The sequence below is a fragment of the Cricetulus griseus genome, chromosome 4 (assembly GCF_003668045.3).
Source record: "Cricetulus griseus strain 17A/GY chromosome 4, alternate assembly CriGri-PICRH-1.0, whole genome shotgun sequence".
NCBI lineage: Eukaryota > Metazoa > Chordata > Mammalia > Rodentia > Cricetidae > Cricetulus > Cricetulus griseus.
This window is the reverse complement of record NC_048597.1, coordinates 116,689,734-116,713,566: the sequence shown is the minus strand read 5'-3', so window position 1 is coordinate 116,713,566 and position 23,833 is coordinate 116,689,734. Positions and strand designations below refer to the sequence as shown.

General features: G+C 42.5%; 1 protein-coding gene across 8 annotated transcripts in view; it reads right to left on the bottom strand.

Moving 5' to 3' along the window:
• Positions 1-23,833, bottom strand: part of Zcwpw1 (zinc finger CW-type and PWWP domain containing 1) — a 31,644-nt gene that overhangs the window by 3,117 nt on the left and 4,694 nt on the right. For 2 of the 8 annotated variants that reach the window (XM_027416257.2, XM_027416258.2), the window contains exons 2-15: positions 23,526-23,580; positions 21,889-22,133; positions 21,582-21,660; positions 20,128-20,245; positions 19,586-19,755; positions 18,943-19,065; positions 6,047-6,163; positions 5,300-5,420; positions 4,591-4,666; positions 4,117-4,221; positions 2,245-2,328; positions 1,673-1,739; positions 1,308-1,393; positions 79-139 (exon numbers count right to left, since the gene is read on the bottom strand). In XM_027416257.2, the coding sequence (XP_027272058.1) occupies positions 79-139; positions 1,308-1,393; positions 1,673-1,739; positions 2,245-2,328; positions 4,117-4,221; positions 4,591-4,666; positions 5,300-5,420; positions 6,047-6,163; positions 18,943-19,065; positions 19,586-19,755; positions 20,128-20,245; positions 21,582-21,660; positions 21,889-22,133; positions 23,526-23,553 (1,480 nt within the window). In that variant the 5' untranslated portion in view covers positions 23,554-23,580. The remainder of the gene's footprint in view (positions 1-78; positions 140-1,307; positions 1,394-1,672; positions 1,740-2,244; positions 2,329-4,116; positions 4,222-4,590; positions 4,667-5,299; positions 5,421-6,046; positions 6,164-18,942; positions 19,066-19,585; positions 19,756-20,127; positions 20,246-21,581; positions 21,661-21,888; positions 22,134-23,525; positions 23,581-23,833) is intronic. The other 6 variants (XM_027416259.2, XM_027416260.2, XM_027416261.2 and 3 more) reach the window with 6 other exon arrangements.

The following is a 23,833-nucleotide window of genomic DNA, read 5'->3' as shown; positions in this document are numbered from 1 at the left end:
CAGCGCAGCTACCGGAAAACACTCTGCCTCAGCCCTCCCTACGTGTGGGACTTGCCCCTTTCCTGCTGTCTTCCTTACCTCTGGACTTGATTTTTTTGGTCTGTATTTTAGCTGGCTTGGGTTTAGGCAAAGTTGGGTCCTTCAATAGGGAAAGAACAGAAAAAGGCAAATTGAATCACAAAACTCTTTCTAAAAACTGAGCAGGCACCTAGTAAGTGATCCCCAGGCAAACATGAGGAACTGAGTTCAGTCTCCAGAACACACATAAAAAAAGCTGTGCAATAAGTTCTAGGGAAGCCTGATCTACAAAGGTATTCCAGGATAGCCAAGACTGTTACAAAGAGAAACACTGTCTCAAAGAACAAACAAACAAACAATAAAAGCTTCCTGGAACCCGGACATGAAAACAGGTGCATCCTTGGGGTTTATTAGCTAGACTGCTAAATGAACAAGCTCCAGATCTACCTCAAAAAACCAAGGTGGATGGCACCTGAATTATGACACCTGAGATTGACCCCTAGCCTCTGCATGCATTTGCACATACATGTGTGCACACCTACACACACACATGCACCTACACACACATTCTCTTTTTAGTAGAGGGGTGCTACAGAACAATGGTGGGATTCAGAGAGTCACATTAGGTTTGAGGGCAGCCTTATGCAGTTTAAATCTGTATCAGCACAGAGGGAACATGTGGTCCCCTTTCCCATTGTGTTTAGTACCAGTCAACGAAAAGACTGAATGCAAAGGAGGAGGAAATTAGCCTGGGGGCAGGTAAATCAGAGACTGTGAGATGGCTCAGTGGCTTCAAGCCTGAAAACTGGAGTTCAACTGGAGGGACCCATAAGGTAAAAGAGAGAACCAACTCCCTCAAATTATTCTCTGGCCTGCATTCCCACCCCTAAGTAAATAGATGTAATAATAATTTTTTAAAGGTGAACTAAAAAAGAAAGTGGAAAACACATGTTTTGAAGTGATGCTAAGAAAATGGGTGACATCTTAAATCACACAGGAGAAAGGAGTAGGAAAAGCAACTGGGGGTTCCCTAAAATTACATGAAAAAACGAAGAAACACAGCACAACTTGAGACTGTGATCAAGAAGGAATTTCCTAAAGGGCTGAGAAAGTCCCACAATGAGGAAGGAAAGCCTCTCTTCCTGGAGATCCTCATGGTGGGGCCAGTCAGTCAGTGCCTGGGGCTGGATGGTTCACAGATACCCAAAATCTATGCCAACCACATCCCTTCAGGAATCCCAAGGAGAAGGTAACAAGAACTTTCTCTAAAACAGTATTTGAAGCTTTACTTCCTTCTCTTCTTTCTCCTCCTCCCCTGAGTCCTTCTCTTTCTGCAGACAAGACTCGGGGCTGCTGGACTCACGGAGCATCAAATCTAGAAGAAGGAAGAAGACTATGTATCCAAGATGCACTAGGTGAGGTGGAGGCGACCTCAGGAAATCCATCTTCAAACACTGCTTGGGTCCTCGGATGGTTCCCATGTCACCATGGTCCCACTCCTCACTACTCACACACCCTGTCTTATCCTCTCCTCCCCAGCTGTGTGCGTCACAGTCACAAACACACCCACTAGAGAATCTGGAATGGGGCAGACAGTGCAGACTTGGGTCCTGTGGAAGAAGGGGCTCTATACCCTCCTACCCCATTCTCCTACCTTTCCCTTCCCCACTGCTGTCAGATCCACTGTATCGACTCCTGAAACCAAACAAGTTAACCCGCTCCTGCAGAACCAAGAAACAACAGTGTCAGCCACCACCCTCCCAGACCCAGCTTTTGCCCTGTCTTCTAGATTCTAGTTATGACAAAAATCTGCTTTCATTTTCCAAACCATTTTCACTTGAAATATCACATTAGCTTTATTTGAACCTTTAATGGAGATTAATTATAGTCTCTTTTCTAGTTTATTCATGATGGAACAAGTAACTAGGAAAGAGAAATTCACATGTCATTCTCTACCTCTACCTCATTCTCTACCCCCACCCCTGCTCCTTCCAGTGGAATCGGAGGGTAAAAGCTGTGTTTGGGCTGAGAGAATACACCACCTGTCCTAGGACAGGGAAGGAGTAGGTGGCTTAGGCATCAGGGACACCTGGCTAGTAAGGAAAGCACAAGCTCTAAAATAAGAGCAGCAATGGGGATGGCCACCAGTTCCCTGCTGTGGGGCAGCAGGAGTGGATTCCCTTTGGATTGGATGGGACCCAGCATGTGGGCTGAGCACTTGCCCACCTGAATATTGATCTGTTCTGCCTTGTGAGCCATTGCTATGGCTGCCTCCAGTTTCTGGTTGTAGTCCTTGTTCCTACATGTTTTCTGAAATAGATTAGAATTCATGAAACATATACCTTTAAAAAAAGTTAATAGAGAAACTCTGAAATAACTAGTAATTCTTGAAATTATTCAATATGGGGCCAGAGAGATGGCTCAGCGGACCCAAGCTCAGTTCTCAGCACCTACATCAGGCAATTAATAATCATCTAAACTTCAACCTCAGTAGGTACCTGCATGCACGTGTAAACACCCACAATTAAAAACAAAATAAATTTTGTTTTGTTTTGTTTTTTCAAGACAGGGTTTCTCTGTGAAACAGTTCTGGCTGTCCTGAAACTCACTCTGTAGACCAGACTGGCCTTGAACTTACAGAGATCCGCCTTTAAAGGCATGTGCCACCACCGCCTGGCTTTTCTTTTTTTAAAAAATAAATACTTTTTTAAGATTTTATTTATTTATTATGTATACAACATTCTGCTTCCATTTTTTATCTGCACATCAGAAGAGGGCACCAGATCTCATAATGGATGGTTGTGAGCCACCATGTGGTTGCTGGGAATTGAACTCTGGACCTCTGGAAGAGCAGTCGGTGCTCTTAACCTCTGAGCCATCTCTTCAGCCCTTAAATAAATATTTTTAAAACAAAAATTAATCAATAATAATATTAGAAAAGTGACCGCAACATACCACTACCCACCAGACATTATCACTTTTTTTTTTGAGACAGGATCACACACTGTAACTCAGTCTGGCCTGGCACTTACTACAGCCAATTGGCCTCAAACTCACAGCAACTCTCTTGCCTCAGCTTCCTAAGTGATGAATTATAGATGTGAATCACCATGCTTGACTTAGACATTATCCTAACTACAGGTACTTAACTATCAGTTCCAATTACTGACACAACACTCTGATCAGAAACAACACTCTCCTTCCCAATAAACTTGTGACATTTCGGTGCTCTCTCCACAGTGAATCACCCAGGGATTTGAGGGCAAAGAAGACAGAAGTTCAAGTGACTCACTTTTCAGTTCCTCACAAGTTCCCCTAAACCAACAATTTAATGCTCACAGTTTTATTGAATAGAAGGCATACAACAAACATTTCTTCTCCCAACTCCATAATCCCAAAGGTCATCTTGTTGGTCTGCAGGATCTCTGCTCTCTTTAAAGCTAGTGAAACCCAAAATGATTACAGGGAGGAAATACAATTTAGGTAAGCACATGCCTCTCAACTAGGGAACACTATCACCCAGAAGACAAGGTTTAGGAACAATTATTTGGCTGTCACAATTAGAAAAGGGCAAGACATATGGTAGAGGATGCTGCAGTGTCCAGGGGTGCTGCTAATACCTGCATGCAGAACAGGTGTTGCCAAAACCTGCATTCAGAATAGGTGTTGATAATACCTGTATGCAGATCAGGTGCTGCTAACACCTGCATGCAGAATAGATTCAAGCTAACACCTGCATGCAGAATAGATTCAAGCTAACACCTGCATGCAGAAACAGGTGCTGTTAACACCTGCACAGCAAAGGGTTATCTGGACCAAGATACCCATAGTGCTGGGACTGAGAAACCCTGGGTTAACCTGGGCCCTTATGGCTGAGACTCCCAAACTGACTCAGAACATGGTGTTGTGGTACTTGCCTGTAGTCCCAGGATTTGGGAGACTGGGAACAGGAGGATCAGAAGTTTAAGGTCATCCTTAAATACATAGTCAGTTCCAGGCCAGCCTGGGGTATATGAGACCCTCTCTCAAAAGAACAGCAAAGACTCACAAAAAGAAACCTGTTCCCTGTATCACAATAGATACCCAAAGTTTGCTCACCCCTCTAACTAGCTCCAGGGACAGCTCCTGGAAGTTCTTCAGCATGCTGACTGGGATCCACGCACGAGAAACTCTTTCTCCAAAATATGTCACATGGTACTTGGACTGTAACAAAAGGTGGATTTGTTTGGGTTCCTGCCCTTCTCTCTGATTTTCCCTTGTCAGAAATGGTAGAGAAAGACAGGGTGGAGGGTGATTCACAGGGAAGATGCTGGAGCTCATATACTCCCTGAGCCCTGGCTCACCTACCCAGCTCACTCCACTCTGACTTCAGGAATCCCAGGCAATGTGTACTGAACAAAACAAAAATACCCTGCTAGGAAGCAAATGTATCTCAATGCAAGTTCATCTCTCTATGTGTTTATCTTCCCTCCATATCTGTCATTCTCATTAAGTGGTTGCTTCCACACGTGTCTACTGGCTAAATCTATGTTTCTAACTCTGAATATGTTGGACCAGAACCAGGAAACTCACCGGCAGGGAATCAAGATGAGACGAAAAAAGAAAATACTCCCCCAGGTCAGGATCAGTTTCTATCATGCCTGGCCACCTGGGAAGAGGGATGGGATGGGAGAGAAAGGGCCTACAGTCAGAACACAACCTCACCATCATACACACATGGAAATGAGCAAGATGTTTTATAGGAAATCCAAATGCTATACTCCGTTAGTCCCTACTGGTGCTCACTACCAAATGACTGACATGACTTCCACCAGTATAAAAGAGAGCTCAGTCATCCTAGCAAGCCTGTGAACAGAGCCTCTGACTGGGGACATGGCCAGAAGAGGTAACCTACTCATCCTTCTCTTTACTTTGCATGCCTGTCATATCTCAACATTTTTAAATGTCTTGAAGCAGGGCTTGGTGACAATATGGCTTACAATCCAGGCACCAGGAAAACTTAGGCAAGATTTCAAGTTCAGGGTCAGCATTGTCTCAAAAACAATGCAAAGCAAAAACTCACTGCAGCATCAATGGACCCATTTTTCCAGAGATCCCACCTCCACTCAGGAACCTACAGTCTTCCACAGCCTTCCAGATTAGCCCTCTGTCTTTTCCTTCACTGATGCTCTTTCTAATGAAGATACCACATCTATGACAAATGATTGTCACATCCTTTCCTCCCCACTTGACCCTACCATTCCCACGTTCAGGAAAGATGATCTCTGTCATGGTGTCCTACCAGGGATAACCGTATTGCTTGGCCCAGACGATGGATCCTGGAACATAGGAGGCATAGGCCACATCGCTCTCACACCCTGTCCAAGTCTCCTCAGGAATATCACAGCGATTATAATTCAGGTCTGCCAAAAGAGAAGGACTGTAGACACGGGAGGCTCAAAGGGTCAAACTAGGATGTGGGCCACAGAGAGGGAAAAAGGAAGTGGTACAGGCTGCAGGTGGGAGAGAATAGAAACCCAGAGAGGAAATGCAGCTAGAGCCGAGAGGAGTGCTGCCTCCAAAAACAGATAGCTGCTCACATCCTAGAGTGACCTGCCCCCTCTATGGATCAGTGTGGGGGTGGTTTCTCTAAGAGGCTTTCTCATCTGGAAAATAAGTGCACTGGACAAGCTGGTTATAGTCTGTCCCAAACCGTTTCAAACATTCTAGAATGAATGCTAAGCTCACTTGCTTTTCCCCACATGTCATATATCCCTCTCTATCCATAATCCAACACCAATATTCCAGGAAGCATGGATACGATCAGACAAGGCTGACATAGGTGGAATCGGCTCAGTATAGACATAAAGGTCCCCAGGGCACCAATGCCTTCCTCCCACAGAACAGGAAAATCCTCCCTTCCCAGTCCCCACAAGGACCCCTCAATACCAGCCAAATCTAAGTTGTACTTAATTTAAAGGAGACATGCTGGGAAAGAAACAGAGGAGCAATAAAAACTGGGGTGGGGGGCATTTCCATTCCCTTGTACCTGGATTCTGATCACAAGACCAATTATCTGGGAGAACTGAGGGATCAATGTCTCCACGTAGCTGCCTCCATTTCTCACACTTTGAAGATGAACACTGGACCCAGATGAGACACTGGCCTGTGACAGGAGAGAAACCAAGGTGAGACAAAAACATGCTCTTCCTTCTTCCATCCAACTACATTGAATAGAACTTTCCCAGTGGCCCCTGAATCGTATCTCAGACATAGTAACTGGTCAAGTCTCTGAATTAGAACACCAGAGTGAAAGCTCAGGAAAAATATCAAGTCGCTGAAGGTCAACCTAACTTGGTGAGAGAGCTGACCGTAGAAGTCAAGTCTTACACTGTAATCTACCAGTCACAACTGATGCTCTTCCTGTATTGACATCAAATAGAAAGGTTGCTTTAGCCCAGCAGTTCAAAGCATGCACTGTTTTCCCAGGGTTTACTTCCCAGCTCACAAATGCCTTAACTTCCACGCCAGGGAATCTGATACTCCTTTGAGCCTCCACAGGCATTTTTCTCATGTATGCGAACCCACACTCTGACACACATACACAATATTAAAACTTAAAAGAAACAAAAAACTTTTAAAGGTTGCCTTGGGGCTGAAAGTGTAGCTCAGTGATCTGTAGAAAACTTTCTTAACTTTTGCAAAGCCCCAGGAGTCCATCTCTGTTATCACAAAGAAGCAGCTTGAGGCTAGGAGGCTGTTTTCCTTGAAAGGAGGAGAACTGAGTTAGAGCCACACACTACCCATGTAAAAAATGCTGGGGATGATGATGGATGTTTGTAAGCCTGGCACTAGGGAGACAGAGATAGGAGGATCCCTAGGGCTCACTGGCTAAGTAACCTACCCTATTTGGTGAGTTCCAGGCCAGTGAGAGACCATGGGTCTGACTCTCTGACATGGCACTAATATTCTCCGAATCCTAACTAACACCTCTTTTGTGCACAGTGTCTGTACTTCTAATTCTTACTCAAATCTCAACTGATTTATCTTTCTATAAAATTACAAGCTTTTGGGGCTGACAGATGTCTCAATGTTTAAGGGCAGAGCACATAATACCCTTACAGAGTACCCCAGCTCTGTGTTAGTCAGGGTTACTATTGCTGTGATGAAACACCAGGACCAAAGAAACACAGAGAGGAAGGGCTTATCTGGCTTATACTGCCACATCACAGTTTATCATCAAAGGGAGTCATGAGAAGAACTCAAGCAGGGCAGGAACCTGAAGGCAGGAGCTGATGCAGAAGCCATGGAGAGTCTGCTTACTGTCTTGCTCATCATGGCTTGCTCATGGCATCTTCTCAATTGAGGGTCCCTCCTCTCTGATGACTCTACCTGTGTCAAGTTGACTCAAGAACAAATAAGCAATTTAAATAGACCTATAACCCCTAATGAAATAGAAGCAGCCATCAAAAGTCTCCCAACCAAAAAAAGCCCAGGGCCAGATGGCTTCAGTGCAGAATTCTACCAGAAATTCAAGGAAGAGCTAATACCAATTCTCCTCAAAGTATTCCACACAATAGAAGCAGATGGGACATTGCCAAACTCTTTTTTTGAGGCTACAATTACCTTGGTACCCAAGCCACACAAGGACACAACTAAGAAAGAAAACTACAGACCAATATCCCTCATGAACATTGATGCAAAAGTACTCAATAAAATACTGGCAAATTGAATCCAACAACACATCAGAAAAATCATCTACCATGATCAAGTAGGCTTCATCCCAGGGATGCAGGGATGGTTCAACACATGAAAATACATCAATGTAATCCACCATATAAACAAACTGAGAAAGAAAAACCACATGATCATCTCACTAGATGCTGAAAAAGCCTTTGACAAAATCCAACATCCCTTCATGATAAAGATTTTGGAGAGAACAGGAATAACAGCAACATATCTAAACATGATAAAAGCAATATACACCAAACCAGCAGCCAACATCAAACTGAATGGAGAGAAATGCAAAGTGATTCCTCTAAAATCAGGAACAAGACAAGGCTATCCACTCTCTCCATATCTCTTCAATATTGTACTTGAAGTCCTAGGTAGAGCAATAAGACAACAAAAGGAGATCAAGGAGATACAAATTGGAAAGGAAGAAGTCAAATTCACTATTTGCAGATGATATGATAGTTTACATAAGTGACCCAAAAAACTCTACCAGGGAATTCCTACAGCTGATAAACACCTTCAGCAAGGTGGCAGGATACAAAATTAACTCAAAAAAAAATCAGCAGCCCTACTATATACAGATAATAAACGCACTGAGAAAGAAATCAGAGAAACATCACCCTTTACAATTGCCACAAACAACATAAAATATCTTGGGGTAACACTAACCAAACAAGTGAAAGACCTGTATAGTAAGAACTTTGAGTCTTTAAAGAAAGAAATTAAAGAAGATACCAGAAAATGGAAAGATTCCCCATGCTCTTGGATAGGTAGGATCAACATAGTAAAAATGGCAATCTTGCCATAAGCAATTTACAGATTCAGTGCAATCCCCATTAAAATCCAGCACAATTCTTCACAGACCTTGAAAAAACAATACTCAACTTTATATGGAAAAACAAAAGACCCAGGATAGCCAAAACAATACTGTACAATAAAAGAACTTCCGGAGGCATCACCATCCCTGATTTCAAGCTCTGTTATACAGCTATAATCCTGAAAACAGCTTGGTATTGGCACAAAAATAGACAGGTAGACCAATGGAATCAAGTTGAAAACCCTGATATTAACCCACACACCTATGAATGCCTGATTTTTGACAAAGAAGCCAAAGCTATACAATGGAATAAAGAAAAGCATCTTCAACAAGTGGTGCTGGCATAACTGGATGCTGGCATGTAGAACAATGCAGATGTCTATCGCCATGCACAAAACTTAAGTCCAAATGGATCAAAGACCTCAACATAAACCCAGCCACACTGAAAGTATTAGAGAAAGTAGGAAATATCCTTGAACAAATTGGTACAGGAGACCAATTCCTGAACATAACACCAGTAGCACAGACACTGAGATCCACAATCAATAAATGGGACCTCCTGAAACTGAGAAGCTTCTGTAAGGCAAAGGACACAGTCAACAAGACAAAACAACAGCCCACGGATTGGGAAAAGATATTCCCCAAGCCCACATCTGACAGAGGGCTAATTTCCAAAATATACAATAAACTCAAGAAGCTAGCCACCAAAACACCAAACAATGAAATTAAAAAGTGGAGTGCAGAACTAAATAGAGAATCTCAATAGAGGAATCTAAAATGGCTTAAGAAAGTACTCACCATTCTCAGGGAAATGCAATTCAAAACAACTCTGAGATACCATCCTACACTGGCCAGAATGGCTAAAATCAAAAACACCAATAACAGTCTATGCTGGAGAGGATGTAGAGAAAGAGGAACACTCCTCCATTGCTGGTGGGAGTGCAAACTTGTATGATCACTTTAGAAATCAGTATGGCGGTTTCTCAGGAAAATGGGAATCAGTCTGCCTCAAGATCTGGCATTCCTCTCTTGGGCATAGACCCAAAGATGCACATTTGTACAACAAGGACATACGTTCAACTATGTTCATAGCAGTGTTGTTTGTAATAGCCAGAACCTGGAAGTAACCAAGATGTCCCTCAACTGATGAATGGATAAAGAAAATGTGGTACACATTGGAGTACTACTCAGCGGGAAAAAAACAATGAAATCTTGAAAATCACAGGCAAATGGATGGAACTAGAAGAAACCATCCTGAGTGAGGTAACCCAGTAACAAAAAGACAAACATGGTAGGTACTCACTCATACATGGATTTTAGCATAGAGTAAAGGATAACCAGCCTACAATCCACACCACCAGAGGAGCTAGGAAACGAGGACCCCAAGAGAAGAATGCATGGTCCCACGAAGAAGAGGAGGGGGGACAAGAACCCCTGAGCAAATTGGGAGCATGGGGCGGGGAGGGAAGTGGGAAGGGGAGAGAGTGAGAAGGGGAGGGGGGAGAACAGGAGGACTGAGACAGGGAAGGAATAGAGGAGGGCAAGAAAAGAGATGCCTTGATAGAGGGAGCCAGTACAGATTTGGAGAGAGGTGTGGCACCAGGGAAATGTTAGGGAATCCACAGGGATGACCCAACTAAGAATCTAGGCAGTGGAGGAGAGGCTGCTTTTGATGCCCTTCCCCTATAATGAGATTGATGTCTACCTTGGTTACCATTCCTAGAGCCTTCATCCAGTAGCTGATCAAAGTAGAAGCAGGCACCCACAGCTAAACACTGAGCCATACTCCTGAAATCCAGTTGCGGAAAGGAAGAGGACTGAGCAAAGGAGCCAAGATGCCAAGATGGTGCTGGAGAAACCTGCAGAAACTGCTGACCTGACTTAGTGAGAGCACAGAGATCCTAGTTGTAAAGCTAGGGAACCAGCATTGGATTGAACCAAGCCCTCTGAATGTGGGTGCCAGGTTGGAGGCCAAGGCAGTCTATGGGACTTCTAACAATGGAGCCAGTGTTTATCTCTAGAGCACAAATGGACTTTGGGAGCCCATTCCCTATGGAAAGATTCTATTGCAAGCCCAGATATGGGAAGAAGGGCCTGGGCCCTCCCCCAAATGATGTGAAGGACTTTGATGGTCCCCCGTGGAGAGCCTCACTATCCTTGAGGAGTGGGTGGGGGGTGGGTTGGGGGTCGGTGGGGAGCATGGGAGGATGGGAGGGCGAGGGAATGGGGGGATGGATATATAAATAAGAGTGTTTTTAAAATAAATTTTTTTAAATGTTAAAAAATTTTTATTTGCTTATTTGTTGTGGGGGGGGGCGTTGAGACAAGTTTTCACTGTGTAGCTGGCCTCAAACTCAGAGTGCTTCTGCCTCTGCCTCTGTGTCTCTGTCTGCCTCCCAAGTGCCCAGATTAAAAGCATGTGCCACCCTGCCTGGTAATATTTTATTTTTATTTTTAATTATGTGTATGTAAGAATGTGTGTTCATGGAGTGTAGTGCTCATGGAGAAAGACATGGTCATTGGATCTTCTGTAGATGATGTTAAAGTCAGTTGTGACACCTGACCTGTGTGCTGAGTTGAACTCAGGTCCTCTATAAGAGCAGTAAACCCTTTTAACCACTAAGATATCTCTCTAACCCCCTTCACCTTGTTTTAAGGCATGGTTTCTCTGAACCTGGAGCTTCCTGATTCTGCCAGGAATCTTCCTGCCCCTGTTTCATCTGCACTGGGCTTACAGGCACACATCACTGCACCTAGCTTTTCCACGTGGGTTTTAATAAAGGATCAAACTCAGATCCTCATGCTTGCTCATCAAGCACTTTACTGACCAAGTCAACTCCATGGTCCTCTCTATCTTCATTTTGATACCTGGACACTAATGACACTGCCCCCATTCAGCCACTACCTCAGATCTCTAAGTGGAGTCTGTTCCTTCTCATGCTACTCACATCTCTCCAGGTAGAAAGCAGGGAAACATCTTCATCCCCCCTGTCACTACGCCTCTCTCCTGTAGAAGCCATCTTTCTCTGAGGTGCACTCCATAAGACATTATCTTGCCCTATTGTCTCCCTTGCAAAGAATGTGGCATCCTACTCAGTCTTTGCTTCTCCACTTCAAGCCTTCAGTTCAGATGATAACCACATCACAGGACTACTTCACAAGCATCCCATTGGTTTCTTGGCCCTTTTCCATACACCTCCTCAGTAACCTACTCCCACTCCTGCACGACCCAGCCAGTGATGTCAGAAAGCACACACACCCTCTGAGTCACATGTCCAGACATCCTCTGACAGAAATGCCTTGTCCTCTCCACCTCACTTGCTCCACTCGCTGTATCTCAGTCCCCAGCCCACCAGGCTGTCCCATCCACTCCAAAAGCATAAGGACCTCCAGCATGCATGTGAAATCTAGGTACAGTAGTGCACACCTTTGATCCCAGTGCTAGGAAGATAAAGACAGGCACCCTGGAATTCATTGGCCAGCCAGCCTTGTTGAATCAGTCATGTCCAGGTTCAGTGAGAGACCTCATCTCAGAATATAAGGCAGAGTGTGACTGAGGAAGACACCTAAGGTTGATCTCTACCCTGTACACATAAACTCACACATGTGCACACACACATACACACACACACACACACACACACACACACACACACACACACACACAAGAAAAGATTTTACATCATCAATGTTTTGCCTGTAAGTTTGCTATGTTAAATTTTTACACACTGTCAAATTTTACCTTAAACATCTCCAAATGTAGGAATATACCTCACCCATATCTAATCTCATCTCTCAGAATCATTGCTCACACTTACATTTGGGTCCTTTCAAAACATCATTATATTTCTTAAGTAATTATATTTCTTAAGTAATTTATCTAAAAACAAAATACTGGAGAAGTATCTCAGTGGTTACAAACACTTGTTTTTCCAGAGGGTCTGGTTCGATTCCCAGCACCCACATGGTGGCTCACAATCATCTATAACTACAGTTCAAGAGGAGTTGACCTCTTCTGGTCTGTGCAGGTACACGCATACATAGTGCATAGACATAAATGCAGGCAAAATACCCATACACACAAAATAAAAATTAAAATAAAAACAAAAAAAACACTAGTTGGGCATGGTATGTTAGCTAGAAATGACAGTTGTTGAGGCTGAGGCGATGCTCAGTCAGTCCTATGTTTGCCTGGCATACAGGAAGCCTAGATCCCATTACTAGAACCTCATTAACTTGGTGCAGTAGCTCATGGCTGTCATCCAGCACTTAGGAAGTGGGAGGATTGGGAGTCCAAGGCCAGCCTGGGCTACAAGAGATCCTGTCTCTTAAAACTAAGAAAAAACTAACCAAAAACAAACAAAAATCACCAATACAATTGCCCCTAATAGCTTGGTATTTATAGAGGAGACCTAGGAAGACAAGAAAAGCGCCTCGATCTTAAAGAAAACTGTCTACACTGCAGTGGAAAGCCACACACCCAAGAGAGCACCACAGCTTTTTGTGCCTGACAAGTTTTAAAAGGCAAAGAGAACAAAAGGTTGTGTGGGCAGGGAAGTGGGAGTGGATCTGGGAGGTGTTGAGGGAAAGTATATATGATAAATATAGAAATTCTCAAAGAACTAATAAGAAATGAGCAAGAGGGGAAAAAGAAAGCCTGTTTGCTGCTCACCATGTGCAAGTGTGTGGCTGCATGGTAATGGAGACTGATGTAACCCACACAGACTCAAGAGCAGACTCAAGAGCATTCTGGTTGCTTGCTCATTCCTGAGTGGCTAGCTTCCTGTCCCCTGGTATACCCCACTCTCTTGTGTCCTCATCTTCCCAGCAGTTCCCTTTGCTCAGTTCTTTTTGTTCTCCATCCGGTCTCAAAAAGTCAGGGTTCCAAAGCTCAGCCGAAGGTTTCCTCTCCTCACATCACACTTTCCCCTAAGCCGGGCTCAACCAACCCCACAGTTCTGAAATCCATTTTCATACCTGACAATACACGGTCGTGAGTATACTTCTGGATTCTGTTGTGAATTAAGTGCCACCTTGCTCTTTGACATCTGTATGGTATTATGTCATATGATAACATTGTATTGTACTAATTTTGTGGTGTCCTGAGTCCAGGACAGTGTACATACTGAGCTACTCTCCCAGTCCTAACTCTGGGATGCCTTAGATGTCTCATACATTAGATATCATCTAATATATCATACATCTCATATATTGGATGCCAAACTTTATGTACCCAAACCAGAATATTTCATCTTCTCCCACAGTTGTCTTTTTCTGCTGACCCATTTCCATTTCCTGTCACATAAATGTATGCCAGAGACCAATCTTCTTTGATGCTTTCCTCTCATACTCTATCAATTACTAATCATTACCTAGTTCTTGTGATTTTATCTCTAAAACATTATAAAACCATACACTTCTACCTCTGCTTTCATCATCCTAATCCAAAGCTGTGGTGTTCTCTTGGGTGTGTGGCTTTCCACTGGAGTGAATACTGTTTTCTTTAAGGTCGGGGCCATTTTTCCATAACCATTATGCATTCTGATACTAGTACTCAGTAATGGGTTTGTCCTCCTCCATACTCCATTCTCTGAGGAAGATCATTTTCAAACATTAAAGATGATCTTCAGCTGGATGTAGCCCACCAATGGCTTCTCACTGACGTTGGGATAAAATTCTCACTACATGTATTTTCCTTTCAAAGATTTTATTTATATTTATGTATCTGTGTACATGTATGTATCTATATGTTTGCACATGAGTGCATGTGTCCACTGAGGCCAGAAGAGGGCATCAGATCTCCTACAGCTAGAATTATGAGTGGTTGTGAGCCATCTGACCTGGGTGCTGAGACTCATGCTCACTCAGGTCCTCTGCAAGTGTCTATGGTATTTTCTTTTGAGTTACTGCCTATCTCTGCTGTGGCATATGACTTTAACTGTGTAAAGGTGTGCTACTTTTGTTTATGCTGTGGAAGATGACTTTAACTGTGTAAAGGTGTGTTACATTTGTTTATGCTGTGGAAGATGACTTTAACTGTGTAAAGGTGTGCTACTTTTGTTTATGCTGTGGAATATGACTTTAACTGTGTAAAGGTGTGTTACATTTGTTTGTTTATGCTGGAGAAGATGACTTTAACTGTGTAAAGGTGTGTTACATTTGTTTATGCTGCATTTGTTTCATGATGGAAGGATGTGTACTTAATTATGTTGCATCTGTTTACCTTGCCTGCCTAAGGTATCTGATTGGTCTAATAAAAGGCTGAATGGCCAATACCTAGGCAGGAAAAAGGACAGGCAGGGCTGGTGAGCACAGAGAATAAATAGGAGAAGAAATCTAGGCTTGAGAGAGAAGGGCAAAACAAGAGAAGGAAGAAGAGAGAATGAGGGAGACACCCAGGGCAAAAAGCCAAGCAGCCACCAGCCAGCAGACATGAGAAGCAGTGAAAGTAAGATATACAAAAAGAAAGTAAAAAGCCCTGAGTCAAAAGGTAGATAAAGAGAAACAGGTTAATTCAAGTTAAAAGAGCTAAGCAGAAATGAGCTTAAGCTAGGTTGAGCATTCAAAACTAATAATATGTCTTTGTGTCATGATTTGGGAGCTGGGTGGTGGCCCAAAAGAAAGAGCCTGGTACAAATTTGTTTTTATTTATTGAGTTATTGCCTATCTCTCTCCATTTTTCCAAAGCTACTCCCTGTGATCTCAGAACTCCAATCACATGGGCTTTCTTTCAAAACCCAGAATAAACCAAATCTTATCTTACCTAAAACTTTCTCCTACCCTCCACCTACATAACTTCTAGTTGGTTTTCAGGTTTTAACTGAAACATAATTTCCTTAGGAATGAGTTCCCTTGCAGCCTAATCTTACTTAGGGCTCCATTGTTTCCTTTTCTTTTTCTTCACCACATTTATTACAAATTGTATTTATGACAGTCCCTTTCTACATCCTATACCAGGAGAGCTCTCCTCTCCTTAGCAACTCTAAGAAACAGGAAAATGATTCATTTACAAACTTCTTAGTTCTCCCTTTGAGAAATAATCCATTTAGATCTTTCCTTTAGGTGATTTAAGCCCGCACAAGCGACTGCCTGAAGAAATCACACTTCCAGCTCCTCCTTTAGCATGTAATTGTATTAAGTCCATGTTTACTACCATGATGGTGCTTGTAGTCTTTCTAGAGTGTCTCCCTAAGACTGTGCAAACCAATTTATGCTTTTACAATAAAAAATATGTAAATATAGGGATGAGGAGATGACTCAGTAAAGTCCTGAGTTTAGTCTCCAGAACCCACATGGAAAGAAGATGAGCACAGGGCCGGTGAGACTGCTGAGCCTAGTGATCTGAGTTTGGTCCCTGAGACCCACATGGTGGAAAGAGAACCAATTCTTGCAAGTTATCTGTGACCTCTGCACATGTCAAGAGCATGTACACACATACACACATACACACACACACACACACACACACACACACACACACACACACACAAATAAGCTGTAACTTAAAGTTTCTTTAAATTCTGGGCACAGGGGCAAATATTTGCAATCAGCACTGGGGAGATGGGAACAGGTGGATTCCTAGGGCTCACTGGCCTGCCAACCTAAGCCTACTTTGTGAACTCCAGGTTAATGACAGCCTGTCTCAAAACAAAAAATTACAGATAGTTCCTGAGGAACAACAGCTGAGGTTGCCTCTGGCCTACAAATGTGTATGTACCTGCACACACATAAACAAATACAACATGAATACACATATGTACACATTAAAATTTGAACTATGTACATATATACATGTTATCAGACACTAGCTGAATTTTTATTCCACTGGTCCTTATATATATAATATATATATATATATATATATATATATATATAATTCTAGGTTGTTTATTTTTTTGAGACATGATCTCAATATATATCTTTGGCTGATCTGGAGCTCACTACATAGACCAGGCTGGCCTCCAACTCACAGAGATCTGCCTGCCTCTGCCTTCTGAGTGCTGAGGTTAAAAGACGTGGGCCACCAAACCCAGCTAGATTTTTTTAATGCATATGAGCCTGTTTTCTTCCATTTTTTTAAATTTTTTGAAACTTACTGATACATTATGTGACCTATTTTATTTCTTATAATCAAATGTCTCAAGGTCATCTTCATTATTTGACACATTTATTATCTATCTGACATACTAATTGTAGTTTTTATGAAGGAGAGGGTATCAGATTGGTTCATCATTTTTTTTGTTTTGGGGGGGTTGTTTGTTTGCTTTATTTTGGTTTTTTGAAATAAGGTTTCTCTGTATAGCCCTGGCTGTCCTGGAAATCACTTTGTAGACCAGACTGCCCTCAAATTCACAGAGATCCTCCTACCTCTGCCTTCTTAAAGGTGTGTGTGCCACCACACCCAGCCCAGTTCATTTCTTTTTGATATTTTGTTTTATCTATGTGTGTGTGTGAATGTGCTACAAGCATGCTGTGGCATGTATGTAAATGCAGGCCATGTGCATGCCACAGCATGTATGTGGAGGTCAGAAGACAACTTCACCTTCTTTGAGACAATCTCTCATTTTTTTTCCTGTCTGCATGTGCCAGGCTAAGTGGCTATTAAGCTTGCAGAGATTCTCCCATCTCCACCTCCTACCTCCCTGTAGGAACCCTTCATTTACTATTGTAAATGTGCTATTGCATCCAGGTCTAGGTGAGCTCTGGAGATCTGAACTCAAATCTTCATACTTGTTTGGAAAACATTTTATCAACTGATCCATCTCCTTGGCCCTTGTCCATCATTTCTTGCCCCTATATCTGGCATATCATATAAGTCACTAATAACTGCTATGCAAAAAGTAAGTTGGTAAAGTGATTCAGTGGCAGACTGTATGGTTAGCATATACAAAGCCTTGGGTTCATTCTCAAACCAAAGAAACAGAAGAAAGAAACGAGTTCCTACCTCATCATCCTTACCTTCATTCCATCAAAGACTCACGTCTTCAACCTTCCAGATAAAGAATAAGTTCTCTGGCTCTTCCCAGCCCTCCCTCTTTCCTTTGGCATATAACTGTGTTCAAGTGTCTACCTTCCATGGGTGGCACTGTTCTTATGTTGTGTTTCTTCTCTACTCTTCATTGTGGTGGTGTTGAAAAGCACGCCTAGGCGTTTGAACAAGCTAGGAAACTGCTCCATCACTGAGTTGCCGCCTCCCTAGTCCTCTCTTTTACAATGAAGTTATAACCTGGCATGGCAGCACATGCCTATAATTTAGCCCTTGGGAGGCAGAGACAGGAAGATCAGGAATTCGAGGTTATCCCCAACTGCATGGTGATTTCAAGGCTAACCTGGACTATAAGAAGTTATAAAAAGAAAAACCATACCATAATTCTCACTTCACTCCCTTTTATCTACCTTCCCCCCTTTTCACAACTAAACTAAAGGTGGTGGTGGTGGTAGTGGTGTGTGTGTGTGTGTGTACATGGATACATGTGTACACACCCATGTGGAGGCTACAGGTCAACATTGACTGTCTTTTTTAATTGCTTCTCCACCTTTGAATAAAGTTTCAAAGCTGGGCATGGTGATATACGCCTTTAATTCCAGCACTGAGAAGGCAGAGGCAGGTGGATCTCTGTGCTGGATGCCAATCTGGTCTACAGAGTGAGTTCTAGGACAGCCAGGGCTGTTACACAGAGAAACCCTGTCTCAAAAAAAAAAAAAAATACAAAACACAAAAATTTGAGATGGTCTCTCACTGCACTTGGCATGCACTGATTAGTCTTGACTGTCTGGCCAGCGAGCCCCAGGGACTCTCCTGTCTCACCTCCCTAGGACTAGAACTACAGGATTGCACTGTTATATGAGTGCTTTTTATGTGGGTTCTAGGGATATGTCTCAGGTCCTTATGCTTCATGGCAAGCACTTTAACAACCAAGTCATCTTAGTGCCAATTCTTAACCAACTATAGCCTGCCGTCACCCTGACCATTCCATACAGCAGCCATACTGAGACCCTAACTTAACTGTGATGTACTTGAACACAAACATACCCTCGTTCTGTGACTTCTCTGTGGTTGCATTTGACAAGATTGGGTACTGTCTCCTTTCCATGAAATTCTCTCTTACTTGACATTGTTACACCACCCTCTCCTAACCATTCTATTCGCTTTTCTGGCCACACCTTAGTTCTCTTCCTGGACACCATCTAAAATACCCAGGACAGAGTGTGGACTGTGTGAATAAATAACCAAACAGATGAAATATTTCCATTTCTTCCTCTTCCCACATCTTCTCAGAAGTAACTGTGAAAGATAAATTACAGTCTCTGCAGTTCCCTTTGTTCCTAGTCACTGCGTATCTCCTCCATCTTGAATTTTCAGCCCAAATTTTTCCACGCTCAGCTGAGCTCACCAAAACCACCTTCTTCTTCTTTCTGCTGACCCCTGATCTGAGAAGGATCCTGAATCGTTGTCTTCTGCTTGTCTTTCAGAATGCACTCATATCCATCTTGGATTTCCTCCATTTTCTCATCTTCTTGAAAAATAAAACAACATATTATGAGGTGGGGAGATATGAGGACCTTTGTAAGCAATAAAAAACCGTGACAGAATCACCAGCAAGTTTCAAGCCTGGGGCAGAAAGTCCTAGCCTGCCCACTATTTCTTGAGTAAGTACTTGAACCAGGTTTCAAAGACAACTGACTTGGGCTGGCAAGAGGGCTGTCCCCAAAAGCCACAGTGGAAGGAGAGAACTGACTCTGAAAAACTGTTCTCTGACCTCCACACATAGGCTATAACATGTGTATGCCCTCTACTAATAATAAATAACATTTTTTTAATATAAAGGATATCTGGGAGCTAGAGAGAGGACCCTAGTTTAGCTCCCAGGACCCACTTTGGGCAACTTACAACCACCTGTAACTCTAGCTGCAGGGTATCCAACACTCTCTTCTGGCTTCTATATGAACCCACATATGCATGCTATACAGACACACAGACACACCGACATACACGTAAACAGAACATCTTTTTAAAGGCCATGTGATGATACTTACCGGATTTCTTCCTCCTTTTGCTTAAAGAAAGTCTGTTGGATTTCTTCTTGGAGGGTTCAGCAGCCAGCTGGCCTGGCTTAGACGTCCTAATCTCAGAGTCCACTTCCTCTTCTAGAGAAGATGCAATCTCTCGAGTATCAGGTACTATTACCTCCTCCCTGGAATTGATACTGTTTAAATAAAAAGTTTTCAGAGAGACATTTGCCATTCCAATCCTTTGAAAGAGACTCCAGGGGTTAAAAGTAAAACAGGAATTCTAGATTGGATTGGGAGATGCAGCTCAGTGGTACAGCACATACTTAGCATGTACTAGGAACTGGGTTCAATTCCCAAAAGACACATACAAGTCCCAGGCTTCCTAAGGCCTCCTTAGGTCATTTTTATCCAACTCCTGGCCTGTTTTCTTCCTAACTTTAACAGGCATCTTTCCTGAGCTAAGAGGAATCAATGTAAGTTTAGACTAAATAGACAGGAAAATGGGGCACCATTTACCAATGTTACATCCACCCTGTGTTCAATTTGTCCCTCTGGAATAAACTTACCCATCAGCATTTTCATTATCAGTGGCAGGAGAAGCAATTCCTGGTTCTTTGTCTGATTTGGTAGGTATTATGGGTTGGACACAGGAAGTCTCTGCAAAATTAAGGCCAGATCCCAGCCCTTCCAAAACAAAGTATTACAAGCAGAAAAGAAACAAAGGAAAACAAATGCTCTAGTATTTCTCAACCATAGCACTCCATTCAAATATCTTACCCTTGTGCTTCAAAGAGTCTACCTTTTTTGTTATATGGTAGAACCTGAAATCATTAAAATTCAAGAAAAACTAAAAATCTGTATTTTTCTGCAAGCCTTTTCATATTGACCAGCCTCATTCCAGGGTAGCCTAGTAATAATGTTATTGTGTACATGCACTATACTTTATCTTATTTTTCCTCAAACTTCTTTTAAGAAAAGTACATCTACAAATAGCTTACATGAGACCATTCTTAATCACATGACCTTATAGAAAAGGCCACTAAGACTACATATCAGCCCTTTTTATTCTAAAAATCAAACCAAGGGCTGGGGAAATAGCTCAGTCAATAAAGTATTGCCTTACAAGTATGAGGACCTGAATTCAAGCCTCCTAACCCATGTAAAATCAAAATAAAACAAATAAGTGTGGTGGCATGCACTTGTAATCCCGGCACTGAGGAGACTGGAAAAGTCAGGTCCCTGAGACTCTCAGCTGCCTAGACTGGAGGAACTAGCTGGACCCCGGGCTAGTGGATGACACTGTCTCAAAAAACAAGGTAGAGCCTTAGGAATGACAAGTTGACTTCCAGCCTCAATCCACATGAGCAAACACATGCATCCATACCTACATACATTAGCACATCATACACATGAACCTGTGCATACACTTAAACATAGAGACATTACATAAATAGTAATTAAAACCAAATCCTTAAAGAATCAAACAAATATTAAAAACAGACAAAATTTGTGCCAGTAAGATAGCTCAGCAGGTAGGGGTACTTACCACCAAGCCTTAAAACACAAGGACCCACATAGTAGAAAGAGAAAAGTGGGAGAGGATGCTTGCAAGCTGTCCTCTCACTTGTACACACAAATCATAGCATGCATGCTCTCTCTCACACACACACTCTCACACATATACACACTAAAAAATAAATAATAAAATGTAATTTAAATACACATAAAATACATTCTCCAAATCTGGGGAAACTATCTTTTCTAAGTAGACTGCAAACATATAGGAGTAAATCACTCAGGTGAGGCTATGTTGATTCTGAAATCACTATCACCTACTTTTCCAAAGACATTTCTTTCCCTTTTCTCTTACATGATTTAGCACAGGCCTATTGGTAGGAGATTAAATATCTCAAGAATCATTTGAGATTTTCTCAGGAAGATGGAAGAGAAAGAAGCTGTCAGACTTATACTATCCCTCAGATGACAGTCACTCTGCTTTTTCTCTTCACACAGGCCATACCCAAGTACTCCTGCAGGGACTTCCGTAGTACAATCTGGAAAATCTCCTCAAATTCTGCATTGGTAAGAGTTTGTTTTTCCTGCAGAGACAGGGGTAAGGAAGGAAAACATCTTGACCAGCACACATGAGGTCTTAGGTTCATTCCTCAGTAACACCCACACCCACACCCACACCCACACCCACACCCACACCCACACCCACACCCACACACACACACACACACACACACACACACACACCCTGACTCTTTTTATCTGGCTTATCCAGGAAACAGCAGAAGGGATGGTAATACTGGAGTGTGATGTACCTTTCCTTTCTTCTTGGCTGGTTTGTCTTGAGCCTTTCGCTTTTTCTCCTGGCCCCCGTTGGGACCATGCTCTGTGGCTGTCTTCTGCTCCTTCTTTGGGCTGGCTCTGGGCCGGCGTGGCTTGGCCTCTGCCTCTAGAGAGCTGGTCCCCTGGGGGTCCTCCTTCCATGAGTCAGCCTGAGGTTTCACATGGTGTGACTTTTGTGTAGGTGAAGCAAAGGTTTTCTTTGTTCCCTTTTCATATTCTGAAGAAATATGATCAAATGAAATTTAGGAAATCCTTGTCTAACAGAAATTGCCAAACACTGCCTGTGGAGTAGTCAAATCAGAATTAGCTTTTAACAAATCTATATCTCTCAGTCCCTCCCTGCATATTCCATTCCCCAGCCCTGAGATTTTTTTATTTATTTATGTATTTATTTTGGTTTTTCGAGACAGGGTTTCACTGTGTAGCTTTTGAAGCCTGTCCTGGAACTCGCTCTGTAGACCAGGCTGGCCTTGAACTCGCAGAGATCCACCTGCCTCTGCCTTCCGAGTGCTGGGATTAAAGGAGTAAGCCACCAATGCCCAGGCCCTGACATTATTTTGAAGCAGTTTAGACTGAGACCCAGAAATTTGTAATATGACAAGACTAGCTGGTTCTAACATACTCCAAGTTTTGTACCATTAATTCAAAATGATTAATACAAGCATGTAGGAAAATGAATTATTCAAGTGTGAATTGCTTTTTTCTTAAATAGGTTCATTTTAACTTCATGAAAATAAGCTTTAAACCAGGCATTGGTGGCTTACTCCTTTAATCCCAGCACTCAGGAGGCAGAGGCAGGTGGATCTCTGTGAGTTCTAGGCCAGCCTGGTCTCCAGAGCAAGTGCCAGGACACCCTCTAAAGCTACACAAAGAAGCCCTGTCTCGAAAAAACAAAAAAAGAAAAAAAAAGAAAAAGAAAGAAAAGAAGCTTTAAAAAAGCTATTGAGCACTTAGAAATGACTTGAGGCTTAATCTTCTTTTTCTAAAAAAAACACCCATTTTTAATTTTAACTGATCAAAATGCATACAGGAATGTCCCTGAACTAAACAAAACACAATAAATTCTCGGGGCCTAGTGTGGTGCTATCTCCTCTATGAAAAGCACCCTGACCCCACCAGATATAAGTGATAATCTGTTTCTTCTGAGCATTTATAGTACTTTGTACTTCTCTAGTGGTGTTCTGCATATTTAACTTCATATTACAAATACTTAAATGCATTTTTCTCCCTGTGAATCCATACATTATTTGAGCATGGTTGCTTTTTTATGTGAATGTGTGTACAAGTGTGTGCAGGTACCCATGGAGGCCAAGGGGAATGTAATCCCCTGGATCTGGAGCTGCAGGCAGCTGTAACTGCCTGATGCGGATGCTGGGAACCACCCAAGTCCTCTGTATGAGCAGCAAGTGCTCTTAACCACTAAGCCACATCTCCAGTCCCAATAAGGGCTGTTTCTAAGTCATATTTATTTTGCTCAGTGCAACTGGCAAAATGATAGTTTGAACAAAGTGAACAGAAAACATGGTACTATAATTCCCCTTTGAAGGAAAGGATGGATAGACAGGAAGTGAGAAATATATTAAGTGAATGTCTCTCATCCTTGGCTCACCTTTGATATTCTGTGATGTTGCCATCATTCAGCAGAAACTACACTTCCCTTGCCTCTGTTAAAAAGAAAGAAGTTGATATTACTTTGGTTAAACTTAATTTAAACTTTCTTTTCTCCCTGTCTTCTTGGATTTAAATTTCTTTGCCTGGGATCCAGGACAACACTTCTTCTGCCTTCTTCACTCCAGTCCTACCCTGCATCAGTACTGATTATATGCCTGAATAAACGTAAGTTGCTGTTTTGAAGATAAGCAGCAATGCTTGGTTTCATGGTTTTTCAGCACTGGATATTAAACCTAGGCCTTTGGC